Source organism: Phyllobates terribilis, unplaced genomic scaffold, assembly GCF_046119375.1.
Source record: "Phyllobates terribilis strain yellow unplaced genomic scaffold, ASM4611937v1 Scaffold_9__5_contigs__length_417890890, whole genome shotgun sequence".
Classification (NCBI taxonomy): domain Eukaryota; kingdom Metazoa; phylum Chordata; class Amphibia; order Anura; family Dendrobatidae; genus Phyllobates; species Phyllobates terribilis.
In genome coordinates, this window is record NW_027362769.1 from 103,204,256 (window position 1) to 103,227,036 (window position 22,781).

The window sequence follows — 22,781 nt, forward strand, 5'->3', positions numbered from 1 at the left end:
ACTGTGCAAATGTCAGAGTCCACCAATTTCTTTTAAAATGCAAACAGCATATACTATTGACCTGATGAGGCTGATGTACTTACTTTGAAAATGGCTATCAGCACAGTTATAGGCTAAAAAATCCTAGATTTGGGCACATGTAGGAAACTCTCAGAATCCACATCAAACACTTAGAACTCCTCAAAAACTTGGAGTTTCCTCTCAGTTTTTGCTCCAAAAACTCCTCGAAAAACTCTGTGTGCACATAGTCATTGAGAGAGTAAGGCCGGCAACGCTGTCCTGAAGATTTCGGACTCAAGGAATAGACTGTGGTCCTACAGTATCATATATAGAGATAACCTCATAAAAATCCGGCATAAAAGGGAAACATAGCATAATATATACTATGTGTATATATATATGTGTATATACACTGCTCAAAAAAATAAATGGAACACTTAAACAACACAATGTAACTCCAAGTCAATAACACTTCTGTGAAATCTACCTGTCCAGTTATGAAGCAACACTGATTGTGAATCAATTTCTCCTGCTGTTGTGCAAATGGAACAGACAACTGGTAGAAATGATCAGCAATTAGCAAGACACCCCCAATAAAGGAGTGGTTCTGCAGGTGGTGACCACAGACCATTTCTCTGTTATCATCCTTTTTGGCTGTTGTTTTGGTCACTTTTTCATTTTCCCATTGCTCTCACCCCTAGATGTACAGTAGCATGAGGCGGTGTCTACAGTACAACCCACAGAAGTTGCTCAGGTAGTGCAGCTCATCCAGGATGGCACATTAGTGCAAGCTGTGGCAAGAAGGGAAGCTGCGTCTGTCAGCGAAGTGTCCAGAGCATGGAGCAGATACTGTACCAGGAGACAGGCCAGGACACCAGGAGATGTGAAGGGAGACATAGGAGGGCAACAACCCAGCTGCAGGACCCTTACCTCCTCCTTTGTGCAAGGAGGAGCTCTGCAAAATGACCTCCAGCAGGCCACAAATGTGCATGTGTCTGCACAAACGGTTACAAACCGACTCCATGAGGGTGGTATGAGGGCCCGACATCCACAGATGGGGGTTGTGCTCACAGCCCAACACCATGCAGGACGCTTGCGCCCTGTGCTCTTCACAGATGAAAGCAGGTTCACACTGAGCACATGTGACAGACGTGACAGAGTCTGGAGACGCCGTGGAGAGCGATCTGCTGCCTGCAACATCCTTCAGCATGACCGGTTTGGCAGTGGGTCAGTAATGGTGTGGGGTGGCATTTCTTTGGAGGACCACACAGCCCTCCATGTTCTTGCCAGAGGTAGCCTGACTGCCATTAGGTACCAAGATGAGATCCTCAGACCCCTTGTGAGACCATATGCTGGTGCGGTTGGCCCTGGGCTCCTCCTAATGCAGGACAATGCCAGACCTCATGTGGCTGGAGTGTGTCAGCAGTTCCTGCAAGATGAAGGCATTGAAGCTATGGACTGGCCCGCCCGTTCCCCAGACCTGAATCCGACTGAGCACATCTGGGACATCATGTCTCGCTCCATCCACCAACGTCACGTTGCTCCACAGACTGTCCAGGAGTTGGCGGATGCTTTAGTCCAGATCTGGGAGGAGATCCCACAGGAGACCATCCGCAACCTCATCAGGAGCATGCCCAGGCATTGTAGGGGTTCATACAGGCACATGGAGGCCACACACAATACTGAGCCTCATTTTGACTTGTTTTAAGGACATTACATCAAAGTTGGATCAGCCTGTAGTGTATTTTTCCACTTTAATTTTGGGGGTGACTCCAAATCCAGGCCTCCATTGGTTAATAAAATTGATTTCCATTGATGATTTTTGTGTGATTTTGTTGTCAGCACATTCAACTTTGTACAGAACAAAGTATTCAATGAGAATATTTCATTCATTCAGATCTAGGATGTGTTATTTGAGTGTTCCCTTTATTTTTTTGAGCAGTGTATATGTATGTACAGTACAGACCAAAAGTTTGGACACACCTTTTCATTTAAAGATTTTTCTGTATTTTCATGATTATGAAAATTGTACATTCACACTGAAGGCATCAAAACTATGAATTAACACATGTAGAACTATATACTTAACAAAAAAGTGTGAAACAACTGATAATATGTCTTATATTCTAGGTTCTTCAAAGTAGCCATCCGGTTTGCGTTTAGTTGGACCATCATTTATTTTTCAACAGGACAATGACCCCAAACACACCTCCAGGCTGTGTAAAGGTTATTTGACCAAGAAGGAGAGTGATGGGGTGCTACGCCAGATGACCTGGCCTCCACAATCACCAGACCTGAACCCAATCGAGATTATTTGGGGTGAGCTAGACCGCAGAGTGAAGGCAAAAGGGCCAACAAGTGCTAAGCATCTCTGGGAACTCCTTCAAGATTGTTGTGTGAAGCCCAGCTGTGCTCGGTATCACAGGTCCTAGAAGGGTGTATTGATGGATTCCTCCACAAGAGGCCCCCATAACCATTCACACATCTCCACCTTCCACCTCAGACCACCAGAGGGAGCCCGTTAGGGAGATATATAAGGGAAGGTGGAGCCTGGCTGCAGTTAGTCTGTCTAGACTGGAGTCAGAGTCTGGGTTAGCAGTGAGTCCAGTGCAGTCTGAGAAGAGTTACCTCAGAGGACAAAAGCCTGTTCCAGCTCCTGCAATTGCTATCCTGCAGTGGAGCTTATCCAGATCAAGACTAGGTGTTGCTCAGAGAGGTGAGCTGTAGATGTGCCGGCGCCATAAGATCGGTGAAGTGCGGCACGCTGCCGTTAGTGTGAGTAGCTTATTGAGGGTCTGAGGAGGCCGAAGGCGAAGGAGTAGAGAGAGAGTTAGTTCATAGGGGGCGGAGGAGCTTAACTAGCTCACCCCGAAGAAGTAGCTACCGGACACCAGGTCCGAAGCTTACCGGGATCTCCATGACCCAGTAAGATAAACCGGAATCCCTGGAGAACTACAAGTCCCAGGATCGCTAAAGTGCTGATACGTACCAGAGCCAGGAGACACATAGGCCCCGTAGGTCGGGAGCGTGCACTCCAAGAGAAGGCCCAACCACAAGGTCAGCCAGCGCAGGACAGAGACAAAGTTAGGCCTAGCTCCAGGCAGGTCAGAAACTTGCTACGCAGAAGCCAGAACCAGGAGGCCCAAAACCTGCTCATTCTGGAGGATCCGGACATACACCCTTCACCCTACAGTGCTCCGGGGAGTGCCTGAAATTCCACCAGTAAAAGGTATTGAAGTGACTATCGTGTCCGTCCCGGTTCTTGCTCTGGCCCGGCGGAGTCTCTTTGTCCTGCATCCCCGTACATACACTGCCCTGAGGCCCAGCTCCACCTGTGGGGAGCCATACCATCTAGCTGCCTTATCACCGGCCTCAGTGGACTGCGCAGCGCTGGTGAATATCATCAGAAACCATAGGTGGCGTCACGAACTTTTATAAACTTGATATCTATCAACGCCTTTTTAAAGAGAGACCCCAGAGTACGGGCCCGGGAGCCGACCACCGCGACCTCCTTAAGGCTAAAGGCCCGGGTAACCGAGTCATCCCCCATCCCCTGGGCTAGTCAGTTGGAAGACCATTCCCGGTGACTACCTCTTGAAGCTCATCAAGAGAATGCCAAGAGTGTGCAAAGCAGTCATCAAAGCAAAAGGTGGCTACTTTGAAGAACCTAGAATATAAGACATATTTTCAGTTGTTTCACACTTTTTTGTTAAGTATATAATTCCACATGTGTTAATTCATATTTTTGATGCCTTCAGTGTGAATGTACAATTTTCAAAGTCATGAAAATACAGAAAAATCTTTAAATGAAAAGGTGTGTCCAAACTTTTGGTCTGTACTGTATATATATATATATATATATATATATATATATGTTTTCCTTTTTTATTGGATCCAATAAAATATCTATTCAGGCATCTGCTGCTTTCATCTTCTTCTGTGATGATGTTACCTCTACGTATGAAACATTGGGGAGAATCTGTTCCAAAATAGTAATGAAAATTGGTCAGTTTTTGCGTTTGAGAAAAATCACTGACATCAAAATGAGCCTTTTTTTCTGATCCCTTATATACTGTGCTGTCTACATAATTGGTATCAGCCTATCTGTAATAACATAATGTAATCACATTTTCTTGCACAATGAACCCCAAAAACTGCCATGAAAATGATTTAAAAAGCCGTAAGTACCCCACAATAGCACAAATGAGAACTACGAATAGTTGGTCTTTGAATGCAGAGACCTAAAATCCAATCATTTAAATAAGAAAAAGTAGAAAAGCTGTGAAAAAGTAGAAAATAAATAATATACAGTGCATTTGGTATTTTGTAAATTCTAATGACCTGTGAATAAAATTATGTTATTTATATTCCACAGTGATCATTGTAAAAGCAGAATCTAAAGCACGATGGCAGCATTACTGTGTTATCTCAACCTGTTCCCTCCAAAAAATATAAAAGTGATACTGTGCATTATATGTACAACATGCAATTTACCAATACAATTCATCCCATAAGAAATAATCCCTCACCTCGCTATGTAGACTGGATAATCAAAAAGTTATGAGTTTTAAAATACATATAATTATACACATTAAAAAATGTATTTACCTGGAAAATACTTGTAAATACAAGCAACTTTCCAATTTACTTATTATTAAAGTTGTGCACAGTTCTCCAAATATTTACAGTGTTGTTGTTTATTGTTGTTTACTTAGATGACACTTGACCATGCAAGTCAATGAGTTCGTGGAAATCATCGGACTGCACTTGAATGTCATCTGAGTGCAGTCCGATTTCTACAAACTGATAGAATGGAGAAGATGAAGACATTTTTTACTCCATTTTCTCCTCATCCGAGAGAATTGGATCACACTGTCCCCACACTCTGACAGAGTTTGATCCAAGTGTCATTTCAAATGAGAGAATCAACGCCAGTGTGAGCGTACTCTAAATCAGATTCCGGCTGCATGATTGCAGCATGTTTGTATGTTTTACTCTAAAATGATGCGATATTAAAGAGAACATACTATGAAAAGCAGGCCAGGGACTATGGGGCCGATTCATTAAAGTGCTTTTGCCAGTTTTCTGGAGTAAAACACTGAAAAGTCACAACATTTTAGCGCAAAAATGTAGCAACTTTTGGCATTTTCATGCCAATCCTGGCCAGCTTCACCAAAGAGTACAATGACACTTACGTTATGTTCACACACGTTGTGTTTTGCTGCTTATTTTGCTGCAGATTTTTATGCAAATTTTCAGCTGCGTCCGGCAGTACCAACAAAGTCTATGAGAAACCAGAATTCTCTGTTCACACATGTTGATTTTTGTTCGCTGTGTATTTTCTGCCTTGCTTGCGTATTTGGAAAATAGAGCATGTCACTTCTTTCACCGTTTCTGCAGTAGAAAACGCATGTGCATTTTTGCTGCGTATTTGCTGCGTTTTTTCACCCATAGGAAGTAATGGGTGAACAAAAACGCAACAAAAGACGCAGCTGTTTTCCTGCCAGAGTAAAGTTAGCAGCAGATTTGCAGCAGAAAAAAACACAACGTGTGTTAAATTGTCAGCTCACGGTGCAGCGCATCTGTGCAGAGCAAGCTGTCAGTCAAAGCGCTGGGGCGCGCTTACAAAAGTATAGTGAGCGGTGCTGTAAGCAATGATTGTAATCAATCCCTGCACCGCCCCCATGACTGAAAGCCGGCGGCTCCCAGGAAGAAATAAGTTCATTTTCTCACTGTACCCGCACTTTCAGTAAAGCGGCCAGGCAACATTGTAATGCTATTAACCTGCAGATTAACCGTATATCTGGGGGTAACTAGCCTTTTTTGAGATGACAGGTTTCCTTTAATGAACCCTAAAAATGTAGAAATGCATAAACATCTGTTGCCCAGATTAAAAAAATTGTTAAAAAAAAAGTGTGCACAGAAGAAAAAATAAGTTTAAAAAAAATAGACATAACAGTAAAATATAACTGTGTTTTCTATCATTCAAGGCAGCCAACATCCCCTTGGTGGCAGAACTTTCTATCGATGACATCCATTTTGATGACTTCTCCTTGGACGTCGACGAGATGATTACAGCAGCGCTGAGAATGTTTATGGAGCTGGGAATGGTTCAGAAGTTTAAAATTGATTACGAGGTAAACATCTGCCGTGTGACCTAGTCTATGTGGCTTGGGGTTTTGTTCTACACTCGTAATGAGATCTTCCGCCACACACAGCTGTAACTACACCGCTCTTCCTGCCCCTTTCTGTTTTTTAGACCTTGTGCAGGTGGCTTCTGACAGTAAGGAAGAATTATCGGATGGTTCTCTATCACAATTGGCGGCATGCCTTCAACGTGTGCCAGCTGATGTTCGCCATGTTAACTGTAAGTACTGCAGCCCTGAATTATTGGCTTGTGCCCTTCCATTTTTGTAGTAATAAATTATTGTGACTGATGAAGTAAATTAACCCCGAACCATCTACATTAAACTTTTTTTTAAAACTGAAGACAATATTTCAGTTTTTTAGATGTGACTACTTAATCCTGCAGCAATGTTTTATAATTTAAATTGGTATAAAGAAAATAACATATCGGGTTTTTGTATATATAGATAGTGAAGATGAGAAGAATTTAAATAGTCATTTAAGTAAATGTCCATTTTTGGGGCAGGAGGCCATTTATTCATAGGGGGCGATTCAATAAGGTCTTTAAGCCAGAAATCTTCATAAGTCGTGATATTTTTGTGCAACTCAGAAGCTAAACAGAATATTGCAACTTTTGATGTTTTCATGTTAGGCTACTTTCTCACAATGAGTTTTTGGGAAGTTTTTTTAGGCTGCGTATTTTTGAAAAAATGCAAGTAACCTATTTTACTTAACGGGTGCAGAAATGGTGCAGAAAATCTCCAACCGAAAACTCACCAAAAAGTCAATGTGGGAATGTAGCAATAGTCCCAGCCTGCTACTTCAACATAGCTGCAGAATGGGTGGGATGGGGAGTGCTCAGGCCCCCCTATCAAATTCATCATAAGTTACTCCACAAAAGTGTCATAACTTATTCCAGGAATGTAGACCAGCCCCCAACTGGCGTACATTTCTGGCGGTGGCGCACACAGACATGCCTAATGGGTCACAGACATGCCTAATTCAATAAGTGGTACATGGTACTTAATGAATCAGGTGACTGTACCCCAGCACGTGCTTCATTAAGACTAGCATGTCAGACACCAGTCTTAATGCATCTACCCCACAGTTCACTAAATTTTTACAGCTTAAAATGCGGTGGATCCCTAGCCACTTTTGTCTAACCTCACACATAATGGTTGTTGTGCTTTAGACTATTTCTTTAACCCTTCTGGGTTCTGTGGCACCAATGCGCAGCAGGGCGCCACATCCCCCCTAGTAAAACTCAGTACTCCTGGACTGAAGCATTTTTCTCAAAACAGGTTAAACAATAACATTTCTTCCCTTTATGGGAGGCACTTTTCTTGAACGTTACAGGTAACATTATAATACAATAATAACAATTATAAATAACATTAATTAAGTCACAGTAAGTCCCGTAACCTGGTGTCCATTTCACCGAAGAAAGAACATGAGGGACCCGCCTGAAAACCCTCAACGTAGGTCCTGGGCGTGGCTACAGGGCATAGGTGATCCAGGTGCTGGACCACGCTTTCCGCCACGCCAAACGGGTTTTTGTTCCATGGTCACTTAAGGGGCACTCAAGGGAGTGCAACTATGTACATGACAGTTTTTGGGCTGCTCACAGTCCTCAGCCACCGAGTCCTTGTACCCTGACGGGTAACTAAATAAACACATAGATTTCATTTCTGTTTATACAATAAACATTATGCAATACCCTACTGAGTAACTATTTATACTACAGGTATTTTTAACTTACTCCTTATACCTGACAGGGGTCTGGCCTTTTGTGCTACGTGATGACCTACGTAGTACTGGGATGCGTGTAGTGTGGATGCTTGTGCTATTTTCCGCTTTATGTGTTGGTGGACTGCAAGACTGCCTTAACCTCTCTACGGGACTGGCAAGTATACTGCTTACTGGGCCTTCTGGCCCTGCTTCTACCGGTGATCCTTCTTCCGGGGATTCTTCCTGAGCAGGCTCTTCTGGGGCACTTACAGGTTCTACTTGCAGTGGAGGGTCTTCTGGCTGTTGGTAGAAGTGTAGCACAGGTATTATTACTGCTCCATCCAGTTGAGGCCAATCTGCTGGGAAATCTCCTAAGACAGTATGGAGTACTTCTTCTTTAGGCTCCTCCGGTACGGTGAGAGGCACTTCCTCCTGGGGCTTCAGCGGACTTGGGCATAACTTCAGATGGTCTCTTGATACCATTGCAGTTGTTTTTCCTCCGTCTTTGCTAATTAGACAGGTTTTCCTATTGTCGAATCTGGAATTCAACACAGTGTAAGGTTGCCTTTCCCACTGGTCGTCCAGCTTGTGGCTTCTTCTCTTTCGTTTCAGCACAACTCCTCCAGGTGTTAAGGGTTCTGCGGGTGCACTCTTGTTATACTGTGCTTCCTGCTTATTTCTCACCCTATTTAGACTGTCTTCGACACAGGCCTGTACTCTCCTGTACTGCTCCTGTCGAGTCGTATCCCAGTCTTCAGTGGACATATCTGGTTCCGGCTCTACCACTCCAAGCTCCAAGTCCATGGGCAACTTTCCGGGTCTAGCTCTCATGAGGTACGCTGGAGTACAATTGGTGGAACTCACAGGTATGTGATTGTACAGATCTACCAGGTCAGGTAGTTTGTCCGGCCACTGGTTTCTTTCTTGTAGAGGTAAGGTCTTCAACAGGTCGATGACTATGTTATTCATCTTTTCACATAACCCATTGGTTTGGGGGTGGTACGTTGTAGTCCGGATCTTCTTACACCCGTACAGATGGCAAAACTCTTTGAACAGCTCGGCTTCAAAGGCTGGGCCTTGATCCGTTAGCACCTTATCCGGGTATCCATGGGGCCTGCAGAAGTATGCTTGAAATGTCCTTGCTGAAGTTTCTGCCGTCAGATCCTTGACGGGGGCTACCACCAGCAACCGGGAGTAGTGATCCACCATGGTCAGGGCATACGAGTAGCCTGACCTGCTGGGTGACAGCTTGACGTAATCCAGGGCAACGATCTCCAGGGGCTGGGTTGTCTTGATGGACTGCAGGGGTGCCTTCTGGCTGCTGTAGTCTTTCCTTCTGAGACTGCAGGGTCCACAATCCCAGCACCACCTCTCTATGGAACTCCTCATTCCAACCCAATAAAACCGACTCTTTAGGAGGGTCTCCAGCTTTTTCCAGCCAAAGTGCCCTGCTTGATCGTGATAGGCCTCCAACACCATCTGGATGTCTGTCCTGGGCACTACGATCTGCCATACCATCTCATGGGTCCTAGGGTTGACATACCTTCGGCACAGCTTCTCTCTATAGATGAACAGCCGGCTTCTCTCATTCCACAGTTGCTTGGCTTGTGGAGACGCGTCCTTCTCCAGGGAGGAACCTTCCTGGGTTATCAGCTCCTTGATACGGCTGACAACCGGGTCACTGTCCTGGGTCTCCTTCCAACTGTGGTGAGGTAAAGGGTTTAGTGACTTACCACGATACCTCCTGGAGGTGCGCTGCTTGTGGACCATCCCATTTCTGTGGAAGGCAGGTAGCTCAATCTCTTCCAGGTCATCCACTTCTTCTTCAGTATCCGACTGGTGCGGCATTCTGGATAGGGTATCGGTGTTAACGTTCTTACGGCCTGCCCGGTACTTGATGGTGAATTGATAGTTTGACAGCTGGGCCATCCAACGCTGTTCCATGGCTCCCAACTTGTCTGTCTCTAGATGTGTCAGGGGGTTGTTGTCAGTATAGGCCGTGAACTTAGTGGAGACCAGGTAGTGCTTGAATCGTTCAGTGATGGCCCAGACCAAGGCCAGGAGCTCCAACTTGAAGGAGCTATAGTTTTCTGGATTCCTATCGGTAGGACGGAGCTTCCTGCTGGCATAGGCCATCACCTTCTCTTTGCCATACTGCTTCTGGTTTAACACAGCTCAAAGTCCCTCGTTGCTGGCATCAGTGTACAGCAAGAAAGGTTGGCTGTAGTCAGGGTAGGCCAGGGTTTCTTCGCCAGTCAGGATCTATTTCATCACGGCAAATGACTCAGCCTGCTCTTTACCCCACTGGAAGGGGGGGTTCTTGCCTCTGTGGGACTGTCCTACCAGGAGATCTTGCAAAGGCGCTGCCTTCTTGGTGTAGTCCTTTACAAACCTCCGGTAATATCCGACCAGTCCCAGGAACTAACGTACCTCCTTGAGATTCTTCGGTTCCGGCCATTTCTGGATGGCAGTGACCTTCTCCGGGTCTGGTGCTACTCCTTCTGGACTGACGATGTGTCCCAGATACTGGACCTTCCGTTTGAGCAGGTGGCACTTGGTAGGCTTCAATTTCATCCCATACCGGGACAATGCTTCAAATACCTCCGCCAGGTGCTTCAAATGGTCCTCATACGTCTTGGAGTACACTATCACGTCATCCAGGTATAGCAGCACGGTCTCGAAGTTACGGTGTCCCAAACAGCACTCCATCAATCTCTGGAACGTTTCAGGGGCGTTGCAGAGTCCGAACGGCATACTGTTGAACTCGCAGAGTCCCATTGCGGTAGTGAAGGCCGTCTTCTCCCGGTCCTCCTCAGCAACTGCTACTTGCCAGTACCCAGTAGTGAGGTCAAGGGTAGAGAAGTAATTTGCAGACTTTAATGCAGCCAGGGATTCCTCTATACGGGACAAGGGGTATGCATCTTTATGTGCTATGCGATTTACCTGTCTGTAATCTACACACATCCTCATGTGTCCGCGGGCGACGGTCTGCTTCAAGGACCATGCGTCGCTCGCGTCTGACGTCAGAGCGTCCTCTGGCTCCTTCCAGGACCTGACGCTTCCTGGTTCGACGTCAGCGGCGGGGCGTGTCCTCGGCTTCGCCGCTTCCAGCGGTTACGCCTCTCCGATTCCTGCGGTTACGCCCCTCTTCTTCCCGCGTAGCGACAGGAAGATGGCGGACAATGGCGGGAAATCTTGGGAATGGCGGGAAAACTTCACCACAGTGAGTATTGCAGTCTTTCTAAGGCGCACAGTACCCGGTGGCAACGGGCACGGAATCCTGTTCGTGACGCCAAGGCTGATGCGCCCCGTGGGGTACTCGGCAGCTGTGCCTCTGGTTGCCGGGGGATATCACGGTGGCTGGCCCGGTCCATGACCCAGGGCGGTCAGTAAAAAGGGGGAGATTTATAGGGGATTTGAGAAAGTGTTCGTGACGCCACCTGTGGATTGGGGCTAAGGGGTGCCGCCGCTGCGGAGCAGTCCTCTGGAGCTGGTTTTACGGCAGCAGGGATGGTGTGGCTCTCCACAGGTAGAGCTAGCTCCAGGGCAGCATGGGGTGTAATGAATGGTGGTGCAGGGGAGAGACGGCAGGGCGGTCACTCGGGGGTAAGCTTCAGTACCTTTACTGGTGATGTTGCAGGCACGGTCAAGGGTACTCCAGGTGAAGGGCGCACTTCTGGACTCTCCCCAGTGAGCGGGTATAGGGCCTCCTGATCCGTTGCTTTATTCTCTAAGCTTCTGACCTGCCTGGAGCTAGGCCTAGTTGGTTACTGTCTCTCTTTGCACCTGCTGACCTGGTGGTAGGCCTTCTCTTTGGAGATCACTCTCCCTGGACGCTGGGGCCTCCGTGACTCCTAGCCCTGGTACTTTAGTCAGCGTTTGGTGAACCTGGGACCTGTAGTCCTCCAAGGGTTCCGGTGGTTCCTACTGGGTATAAAGAGTCCCTGTAGGCGCAGACCCGGTGTCTGGCATATATATATCGGGGTGAGCCTGGTATGCTCCTCTGCCCCCTCACTACTTCTTCCTTCTCCTCTCGCCTTCGGCCACTCTAGGGGCCCTCACTAGGCTTCAGTGCGTGCTGTAGGCCTCAACTTGCCTCACACAGCAGCCTGCGTGCTGCTCTCTCACTGAGCACATTAAACTCTAAACTAGAACTGAGCTGCCTGGCTCCACTCTCCCTTTATATATCCCTAACGGGCTCCCTCTGCTGGTCTGAGGTGGTAGGGTGGAGGTGTGTGAATGTAGTGAGGGCCTCTTGTGGAGAAGTCCATCCATGCACCCTTCTGGGTTCTGTGGCACCAATGCGCAGCAGGGCGCCACATATGCATTGATAATATTTACTATATTCTTAATCACGAAAGATGTTATTTGTTTGCCATTAGATGGCAGCAGTGTATCACAGTGATACAACTTGACCTGTATGTTAGTTGAAAATACAGAGAGTTAACCAGTTTGGGACAGCCTCAGTGACAGTTAGAGACTGAAGGATATCTGGGAGTTGGGATGGCCATCTTAGAGTTCAGTTAGTGAGTCTAAGGGAAGACAGACGTGTGAGGAGCACAGGAGAGAAAAAGAGGATGGGTGTGTGTGGCGAATACTGAGGATCAGGAGCAAAGGGGACTGTTCAAGACAGTCTGTATTCAACAGGTCAATCTGCGGATTCTAGCCTTTTTCAACCATCAGGCAGTATTGAACATGACGCAACTAGGACAGCCTTATCAGCAAGGTGGATCCTAAAAGAGTCAGGCAGCAGGAACAGGGGGTGGAAACAGGCGCTCCCTTACGTCGAGGTTCCAGACGTAGTTTCCCTTAGGGCCAAGCCACACTGTGGAAGTTCATTGTGAGGGGACTTTATCTCTGTCCAGAACACCATAAAGTGCCGCTGCCTGTAAAATCAATTGAACCTGCAATCATCTATAGCCGAAGGTGTAACAAGTAAAGTGGACTCTGTGTTTTTAAGAGCTTTGTATTGTCTTATTAAAAGGAGCAGAAGAATTGGATCTGTATAAAGAAAAATGAAAGTGATTAAACCCATCCACAGAGCACAGCAGATCACACACACCCAGGAACATGAAGGTCCCCATATTTCTGTAGCGGGCCGGGGTGAAGACTTACTAGTGCCACTCGCCACTTACTACCACCCTGTCCCCCGTTACATTCTAACTAGGATTTAAACCCAAATCGTCAAGAAAAGCCAGAGCTACAAGCACAGGAGTAAAACAGGGCAACGGAATAGTGGTATTGCAACCGATGATCGAAGCGGGAATAGAGGGACAGGCACCTGCACAGATATCACAGGGTGTCTGCAGCCGCCCCTAAAAAAAAAGGAAAAAGAATAAGCACAATAGGATTTAGATAACATAAAATTATAATTGTAGGTGGACAACCATTTTAAATAGAACATGTCACTTGTCATGAATATGTATTTTCTTTTACCTAGTGTATATGCCGCTGTTCTCCTGAATATGGCGTTGGTTTTGTTTGTTCCCTTGCCTCTCTGTTCCTGAGATATGGCCTCCTCATTCCTGTATATACTGTAAATTTACATTTCTAGTCTTATTATCCAACTGGGAGTGGTCCTGAAGAAAACATTAATAGAGAAGGGTAGAGGAATACGCCCACTTGGCTAAGTTATTAAGCTTAGATATAGACGGGGGAGCTGTATCTCAGGAATGGAGAGGCACAGGAACAAATAAAAAAACAGCACCAGATTCAGGAGAACAGCGGCCTTTACACCAGGTAAAAACATTTATGGCAATTGACAGGTCCTCTTTACGTTATTCTACTTGCAGTAACTGTATGCTCTTTTAGGTACCTGCGCTCTAGAAATTGTCATTTAACACTGCACAATATAACGGGGTGACCCACTGTCTGAAGGGATGCCGGAGTCCGGGATCTTGGCTCCTAGACAAATCATGCGGTTGAGTTCATTTTCATTCTGATGGAAAGAAATGCCTCATGAGGTTGTGTAGATGTCACTGTCAGAGATAAAGAATGTAGTGTACAGCAGTTATGTTGCCGTCACACTCGGACATGGTGCCTTCCACAGTAGCTTCTCTACCACATAGGAAAGCAAGCAGTAAAAATGGCAAATGATCTGTGGGAGCCAGTTCCAGATTTTGGATTGGAGCCCAGGAGCTTCACGTTGAGCTTCTAGTCCCAATTAAAGTAAATTCCCATACAACTTTTCAGCATCTCAGAAGAAAGATCAAATTAAGCAATTTGAAGAAATGGTTAATATGCGTGTGTATGTGTGAGGCAGACATCTGTTTGTCTGTTAGTCAGGATAGATATTTGTGAACATTTTCCTTTTCACAGTTGTGGCATAATGATATACGGCCTCTGCAAGGACCAAAAATATAAAATACTGCCCTATTGCCATTTGAAGACTATGATGCCCAGGAAACTCCAGATGTATCATCTTTCAAGTTAGATACAGTGGCTTGGGAAAGTATTCACCCCCCTTGGCTTTTTACCTATTTTCTTACATTACAACCTGTGTTGAAATATTTTTGTGTGTGATGCATCAGCGCTAAATATTCTAAGTTGGTGAAGTGAAGTGAGAAAAATAAAAGCATAAATTAAATTTATGGGATCAAATAACTAAAAATTGGCATGTGCATATGTAGTCACCTCTCTTGCTATGAAGCCCCTAAAAGTTTATGGTGCAAGAAATTACCTTGATAAGTCAAATCCTTAATGAAAGGAAGTCCACCTGTGTGCAATCTAAGTGTCACATGTCTGTCAGTATATGCACTTTACCTTTTCTGAAAGGCCACAGCGGCTGCAACACCATTTAGCAAGAGGCACCACTACCCAAAAAACACCATGAAGACCAAGGAGATCTCCAAAAGTCAGGGACAAAGTTTTTGAGAGTACAAGTCAGGGTTGGGTTATAAAAAAATATCCCAATCTCTGATGATCCCCCGGAGCACCATCAAATCCATTAGCATCAAATGGAAAAAACATGTTATCACAAACCTGCCAAGAGATGGCTGCCCACCAAAACTCCCAGCCCTGGCAAGGAGGGCATTAGTCAAAGGGGCAGCACAAAGACCAAATGTAACCCTGAAGGAGCTGCAGAATTTCCAAGCAGAGACTGGAGTATCTATCCATACGACCACAATAAGCCATACACTCCATAGAGGTGGCCTTTATGCAAGAGTGGGCAGATAAAAGCCTTTACTTACATACAAAAATTGTATTGTTTGTTTAGAGTTTGCCAAAAGACATGTAGGAGACTCTTCAAATGTATGGAGGAATGTGCTGTGGTCAGATGAGACCAAAATTGAACTATCCAGGACGTCCCTCCTGACAGCACCACCAGGAGGTCGTCCTTCTTATACTTGATAGGGACAGGAAACACAGAAGAGGTTAAATAGCCCCTCCCATCACCACCATCCAGTGTTTTTCCTGTCCCTATCAGGGACAAGACACAAGAAGAGGATCACAGACTTCTTCAAAAGGCTCTGGGGATTCAGGGGGGTTAAAACCTTACCTCCCCTGCCAGAGGATCCAGGCGGATACCTCCTAAGGTCCCTCCGCAATGTGGTTGAGCTGGGTGCTCCCGGAGATGGCCCACCCCTCTCTAGAGGGCTCTGGGCTCCTGCTGCCAGTACGTTTCCTGGCAGCCGGCATGCAGACACATGGACGGTGCACACGCAGGCCGATGACGGACTTCCGGGGGCGTGGTCTGTGACCGGAGGTTGCGGCGCCGGCCGGTGCTTCTAGGAAGCCCCTGCATGCGTTCCAGCCTGGAGCACACATGGCGTGGGGGGGGCGGAGTGGTTCCGGCGTCCAGAGTAAGGAGTCCGGTTCCTGGAGTCCCTTGCACCAGGTGTGTGGTCCAGGTGGGATACACACGGTGCAAGGGGGGATGTGGCCCTGGAACACTGGGGCAGCTGCATCCAATTCCCAGGAGTGGCAGCAGATGCGGCTCAGAAGGATCTGACGAATCAGATAATCTGAAGCCAGGTGATACTTCAGTTTAATGTCTGGGGTTAACCAGAGTGTAAGTTTTGCTGGATTATGGAGGAGAGTACTGGCCGACCGGACGTTCAGTCCATAAACCAAACCCCGGATCACGTGAATAGGGCCCAAGCAGGATCACCCCACTCTTATTGTAGCATATCCTACATAGTGTCTTATATTGTTTGTTTTAGAGTAAAGTAAGACGTTCCATGTCAGCTACTAGAAAAAAAGCTAGCAGATGTGCTACTTGTAACGCTAGACTCCCAGACGGCTGCAACAAGAAGCTTTGCGAGGAGTGTATCGCAAAAAATCCTCAAAGACGAACAGGCATCCCTTCTGTCTAGTATGAAAAGTATGATCAGAGAAGAAGTACAGAGTACGGTATCGGCCCTCATAGCGCCACAGTCCCCCAGGTTTAAGAGACCAAGATGGAATATAGACTCTAGTTCAGAGGAAGAGTAATTATCTTATTACTCTGACCAACAGTCGGACAAGGAGTCCAGACCCACTACTTTTCAGCCTGAAGAGAGGAAAAAATACCTATTTGCATCAGAGAATATTGACACACTCCTTCAGGCAGTCAGAGACATGATGAAGATAGAGAATCCCTCTGAACTATTATCCGTACAGGATGAAATGTTTAGTGGTCTCAGAGTCCACAGGAATAGAGTTTTTCCTGTAAATAAAAATATACAGGCAATGATCCTGGAAGAATGGGAGGATGTGGGAAAAAAATTGGTCGTTCCATGAGATTTCAAAAATTAAAAAATGGCCTCCCCTTTGACCCAGACGAGATTAAGGTTTGAGAGGAAACTCCGAGGATCGATATACCTGTGGCCAGGGTGGCTAAGAAAATGGCTATTCCCTTTGAGGATTCTTCCAGCTTAAAGGATCCAATGGATAAAAGATCAGAGGACCTTCTTATAAAGACCTGGGAGTCCTTTTCAGCCATAATCAAAACAAATATTGCTGCGACTTCGGTTGCCAGCTCAATGTCTATCTTGGTTAAAGAGCTGGCAGACCACTTAAGGAACAAGATTCCTAGAGAGGAGATCCTGAAGTCCCTTCCTTTACTGAAAATGGCAACAGACTTCATGGCTGACACCTCGGCCGAATCAGTCCGGTTTTCCGCAAGAAACAGTGCATTGTCCAACGCGGCAAGAAGAGCACTCTGGCTGAGAACATGGTCAGGAGATACGCACTCGTAAAATAATCTGTGCTCAATTCCTTTCTCAGGCCATCAGGTTTTTGAACCAGTCCTGGATGAACTTCTGGAAAAAGCTTCCGATAAGAAGAAAGGATTTCCTGAGGAGAAGCCCAAAACAATGCCTTTCTTTTGGAAGACACGTTCTCATCCCAGACAGGACTTTAGCGATAAAGAGAAATTGGGAAGATGGAGCTACCCCAAAGGGGGTAGGGGAAGATGATCCTTTCCCAACCAGGGATCCAGCTCCAACCGACAATGACGCCAGAGGAGTCAGGGGAAGACTTCAATATTTCTCGGAGAACTGGCAACAGATAACCAGAAATCAATGGATACTGCACATAGTTTCTCAGGGGTACAGAATCGAATTCTCCCGTATACCTCCCAAAAGATTTTGTCTTACATCGGGTCAATCTTCAAAAGACCATCAGAGACTCCTAAAGGATGTAAAAGAACTTGTGAGTTTAGGAGTAGTGATATAGGTACCGCAGGCCCAACAATATCAGGGCTACTACTCAAGTCTGTTCTCTATAAAGAAACCAGTGGGAGAATTCCGAACAATGATCATCTTGAAACCATTAAATCAATGGGTTCTCTACAAACGGTTCAAGATAGAATCCCTAAAATCCATCATACCTTTAATAAAGGAAAATTCAGTAATGAGCACGTTAGATCTAAAAGGTGCCTATTATTACATACCTATACATCCGTCATGCCAAAGATTCCTCAGATTCGCAATAAAGGATCAGGGGAAAATACAACATCTTCAATTCCGATGTCTTCCGTTCGGTCTCTCCTCTGCACCCCGAATCTTTACGAAACTGATGGTGGAAATAATTTCACTTCTAAGAGAAAGAGACATATTAATGGTTCCATATTTGGACGATCTACTCCTAATAGCGGACTCTGTTCTCCAGATGAGCTCCCATCTTTCCACAACTATTTCAGTTCTGGAAGGCCTAGGGTGGTGATAAATTTGAAAAAATCAAAGCCCAAACCAGAGACAAGGAAGATCTTCCTCGGTGTTCTTCTGGACTCCAATCTACAGTATTCTTTGCTGTCTCTACACAAACAGGAGACAATCAGGAAGGAAATCCGGGGCATCCAGGGAAAGGAATGGATTTCGATAAGGAAAGCAATGAGGGTTCAGGGCCTAATGACCCCATGTATTTCCTGCGTCCAATGGAGTCAGTTCCAATCAAGAGCTTTACAGCGAGAAATTCTATCTTCCTGGGATGGCAAAACAGCGACACTAGACAACAGGATGAGATTATCAGGGAAAACAAAAGAATCTGTCTTGGTGGACTAAGCCAACAAATCTCGCAAAAGGCAGACCCTGGATCGTCTTACCCTCCATAAACATCACTACAGGTGCAAGCCGCACAGGTTGGGGAGCTCACATGGAAGGCCATTACCTGCAAGGATCATGGCCGTCAGAAATGAGAGGGACATCCTCAAATTTCAAGGAACTCAGAGCAGTGTGTGAAGCATTACACAGATGTCAGCCACAGTTAAAAGACCCAGCATGTCAAGATATTCTTGGACAATTCTACCACAGTTTCCTTCCTTCTACATCAGGGGGGACCAAAGCATGGTCATCTTCAATCAATATCAGAAAAAATATTCTCTTGGGCAGAGAACACAATCAAATCAATCACTGCTGTACACTTAAAGGGAACAAAAAATCAAGTAGCGAATTTCGTGAGCAGGAGAACAGTTCAGGCCACAGAGTGGTCCCTAAACGAAGAAGTGTTTCTTCAATTAACACATCGCTGGGGTATGCCGTCAGTAGATCTGTTTGCCTCAAGAGGAAACACAAAGATGGAGAAGTTTTTCTCACTAGATCCAAAAGACAACCCAGCAGGTATAGATGCGCTCTCCCAAAAAATGGGACATGGACCTGGCATATGCCTTTCCACCTCTTGCCTTAATTCCCAGAGTATTAGAGAAGATTCAGGGAAGCCAGGCAACGGTGATTTTAATAGTGCCCTACTGGCCCAAAAGAAGCTGGTTTTCTCTGCTGAAGAAAATGTCTCTAGAGGACCCGATACTCCTGCCCACAAGGCGGGACCTTCTAGTTCAGGGCCCGTTATACCATCAAAATCAAAAGATGCTACGTCTATCGGCCTGGATCCTGAGAAGGAGATGCTAAGATCAAAGGGATTCTCGGAAGCGGTAATCTCTATAATGCAAGGAAGCAGGAAGCTGGTGACTTCGGCAATTTATCTAAAAATTTGGAAAAAGTTTTCTTCTCAATCTAGAACTCCAATTTCCATTTCATCAGGGCCGAATATTCCAGAGATTCTAGAATTTCTTCGGAGAGGGTTCGACAAAGGGTACTTTAAAGGTTCAGGTTTCAGCTTTAGGGTCATTCTTTGATTACCCGCTAGCGAATCACCCTTGGATAGTCAGATTTATTAAAGCTATCAAACGTCTCAGACCTACAATAAGAAGCTTGGTGCCCTCTTGGGACCTTAATCTTGTATTGAACGCCCTATGCAAGGAACCATACGAGCCTTTGGACCAAGCAGGTTTAAAATTTATAACCTTTAAAGCGGCCTTTCTTGTTGCAATTACTACAGCAAGATGCATCGGCGAGATCCAGGCTCTCTCTATTCAAGATCCATACCTGAAGATCCAGGAAGACTGTCTCGTTCTAACATTAAACCCAGCTTTCCTGCCTAAGGTGGTTACTGATTTCCACAGGAGTCAAGAAATTGTCCTGCCCGCCTTTTGCCAAGATTATACCAATCAGAAGGAACTTTCCTTCCACTCACTAGACATTAAAAGAACCGTTCTACATTACTTGAAGAGCACGGAAGACTGGAGAATTGATTCAAATCTCTTCATCCAGTTTAATGGAAGGAACAAAGGGAAGAAGGCGTCAAGATCTACACTGGCTAGGTGGATCAAAACAACGATTAGCTCAGCTTACAGTAAGGCAGGACAATCTCCTCCGGAGAATATTAGGGCTCACTCAACAATAGCAGTGTCGGCTTCATGGGCTAAAAGAGCAGGGGCCTCTGTATATCAGATCTGCAGAGCAGCGACTTGGTCAAATTTAAGTACTTTTTGTAGACATTACAAATTGGATGTTCTGTCAAACCTCCTTTGGGAGGAAAGTTCTCCAAGCAGTAGTCCCTCCCAAAAGGAGTTATTTGATATTTCTCCTGGTGGTGCTGTCAGGAGGTCCTGGATAGTAGGAATTAGTCCTACTGGTAATGGTATATCCAGGAGTCCATGATGACAGCACCATTACATTCCCTCCCCTTGGACTTCCTGTCTGTTACGTGAAGTGAACGTGTATAGAGGGAAATTCAATAAAATCATTGTTGCATCCATCTTGGTGTGGTACTTGGAAAATCACAGGAGGGTGGTGGTTGGAGGGGCTATTTAACCTCTTCTGTGTTTCCTGTCCCTATCAAGGATAAGAAGGACGACCTCCTGGTGGTGCTGTCATGATGGACTACTGGATATACCATTACCGGGAAGACTAATTCCTACTTTTTGGCCACCAAGGTAAATGCTATGTCAGGCGCCAAACCAACGCAGCTAATCACCCCAAGAACACTGTCCCCACAGTGAAACAACATGGTGGCACCATCATGCTATGGTGATATTTTTCAGCAGCAGGGGCTGGGAAAATGGTTGAAGTCGAGGGGAAGATGAATGGTGCAAAATACAGGATATTCTTGAGCAAAACCTGTTTCAGTCTGTCAGTGATTTGAGACTGGGATGGAGGTTCACCTTCCAACAAGACAATGACACCAAGCATTCTGCTAAAGCACCACTCGAGTGGTATAAAGAAACATGTAAATGTTTTGGATTGGCATAGTCAAAGCTCACACCTTAATCCAATTGAGAATCTGTTGTGAACCTTGAAGGTTGCTGTTCACCAGAGGAAACCATCTAACTTGAAGGAGCTGGAGCAATTTTGACTTGAGGAATAGGCAAAAATCCCAGTGGCAAGATGTGGAAAGCTCATAGAGACTTTTCAAAAGCGACTTGCATCTGTAATTGCTGCAAAAGGGGGCTCTACAAAGTACTGACTTTAGGGGAGGTGAATAGTTATGCACACTGAAGTTTTCAGTTATTTTGTCCTCTTTGTTGTTAGCTTCACAATAAAAAGAAAACCAAATGTTCACAGTTGTAGACATGTTCTTTACATGCACTGATGCAAACCTTGAAAAAAAAACTGAGAAATTGCAGGTTGTGAGGTAGCAAAAAATGAAATAATGCCAGGGCGAATGAATACTTTTGCAAGCCACTGCATAAACACTTACCAAACCCCCACCATTCCTTGGGACTAAGGCCAGTGTCCCCTGCTGGTCTCCTTTCTCCCTTTTCTTGCGTGGAATGTCACATGCCATAGGAACCAGAAAAGTGAGCAAGGAGGCTCTCTCATCTGGCTAATACAGCATGTGACCACTGTAGCCAATCAGTGGCTGCTGATTGACTGCAGCATTCATGTGACTTCCCTGTCCGAATAAGAAGCAAGGGGATTGGCAGGGAAAAGGGGCAGCAGTACTGAGGAATGATGGGATCCCATAGGTAATTATTTGTTTTTTATTTTCAGACTACCATTGAGTCCATATTTAAAATTGGTGGAAATCTTTTTAACATCTGCAACAAAGATTCATTCTTCGCAGTTACTAACACATTTTACAGGAAAAAATATCATTGCATTTTCCCATCACAATAATAGTCACTTTGACAGAACCTGAGAGAACCTAATATAAGTCAGCGGGATCCATCAGGCATCACCAATATGTGAGTGTCCGTCATACAATGGGTTCAGCACGGTGTTATGACTTTATTGGCTTTATGAAAGGAAGCCACAATGCTGATGTGAGCGGAGCATTGCTCTGTCTGTGGTGAGGCGATGACACTTGGCACAGCTACATTAGAGCTCTTCAGATTATCCAAGACTCTGCATGACAGAAGCGGAGAACATGTTGCAGGTGGGGCAGGCTGGAATTAATCAGTGTCAGGTCCAGCCTGGCGGATGAGAACTCTATTGAGGATTTATATAGTCTCTGTGGAGCCTTGGCACATCACTCGCAGAGACACAAGTTATATCAGTAGCATCACCCAGTCCTACTGAGACCCCTATTTAAATTTTCCATTTTTCCTATCCATCATCTATAAAACATTGTGCACCAACCTTCTTCTTAAATTGTAAACCCAATGCCTGCAGTTTATATTAACTTCTGGATTACTGGTCCAAAAGAGCCAAAAAATCCTTTTGTCCTATTTCTAGAAGATAATTTATTTTTGTTATATCACAACCATCTGATTTGTTTTGCACATTGTAAGACTGATACGCCTTATGTCCAATGCTAGGTCGGGTGAAGGCACCTCCAGCAATAAAAGCTATGAAGCCGCGTCTAGACATACATCCCCTGCAGTGAATATTACATGAATGGTCATTCTTGTAATTCATCGCCCTACCCGATCTGCCAGTATGGGAGCTATTCTTACAAAGCTGTTCTGTCACACAGATAGGGATCATGAGAGGGGGGAACTCCCTCTAATAAATTATATGCCCTAGTAGAGCATATGAACGTGAGGGCATATCATTCCTCAGCAAATTCCCTATAAACTACAACATATAAAGAGTTTAAAGAAGTTGTCTGGGAATGGAAAGAAAATATAGAAAGAAAATGTAATTATTAATAAATTCTTAGATATCCTTAATTTGTATAACCTTCTTGTTTTTTTTTTCTATGGAGATAATCACTGTAGCACATCA

At 45.3% G+C, this 22,781-nt stretch overlaps 1 protein-coding gene across 1 annotated transcript in view; it reads left to right on the plus strand.

Annotated features, from left to right (window-relative positions):
• Window positions 1-22,781, plus strand: part of PDE11A (phosphodiesterase 11A) — a 921,640-nt gene that overhangs the window by 691,896 nt on the left and 206,963 nt on the right. Inside the window, exons 11-12 of the mRNA XM_073646878.1 lie at window positions 5,991-6,137; window positions 6,260-6,367. Coding sequence (XP_073502979.1) covers window positions 5,991-6,137; window positions 6,260-6,367 — 255 coding nt within the window. The remainder of the gene's footprint in view (window positions 1-5,990; window positions 6,138-6,259; window positions 6,368-22,781) is intronic.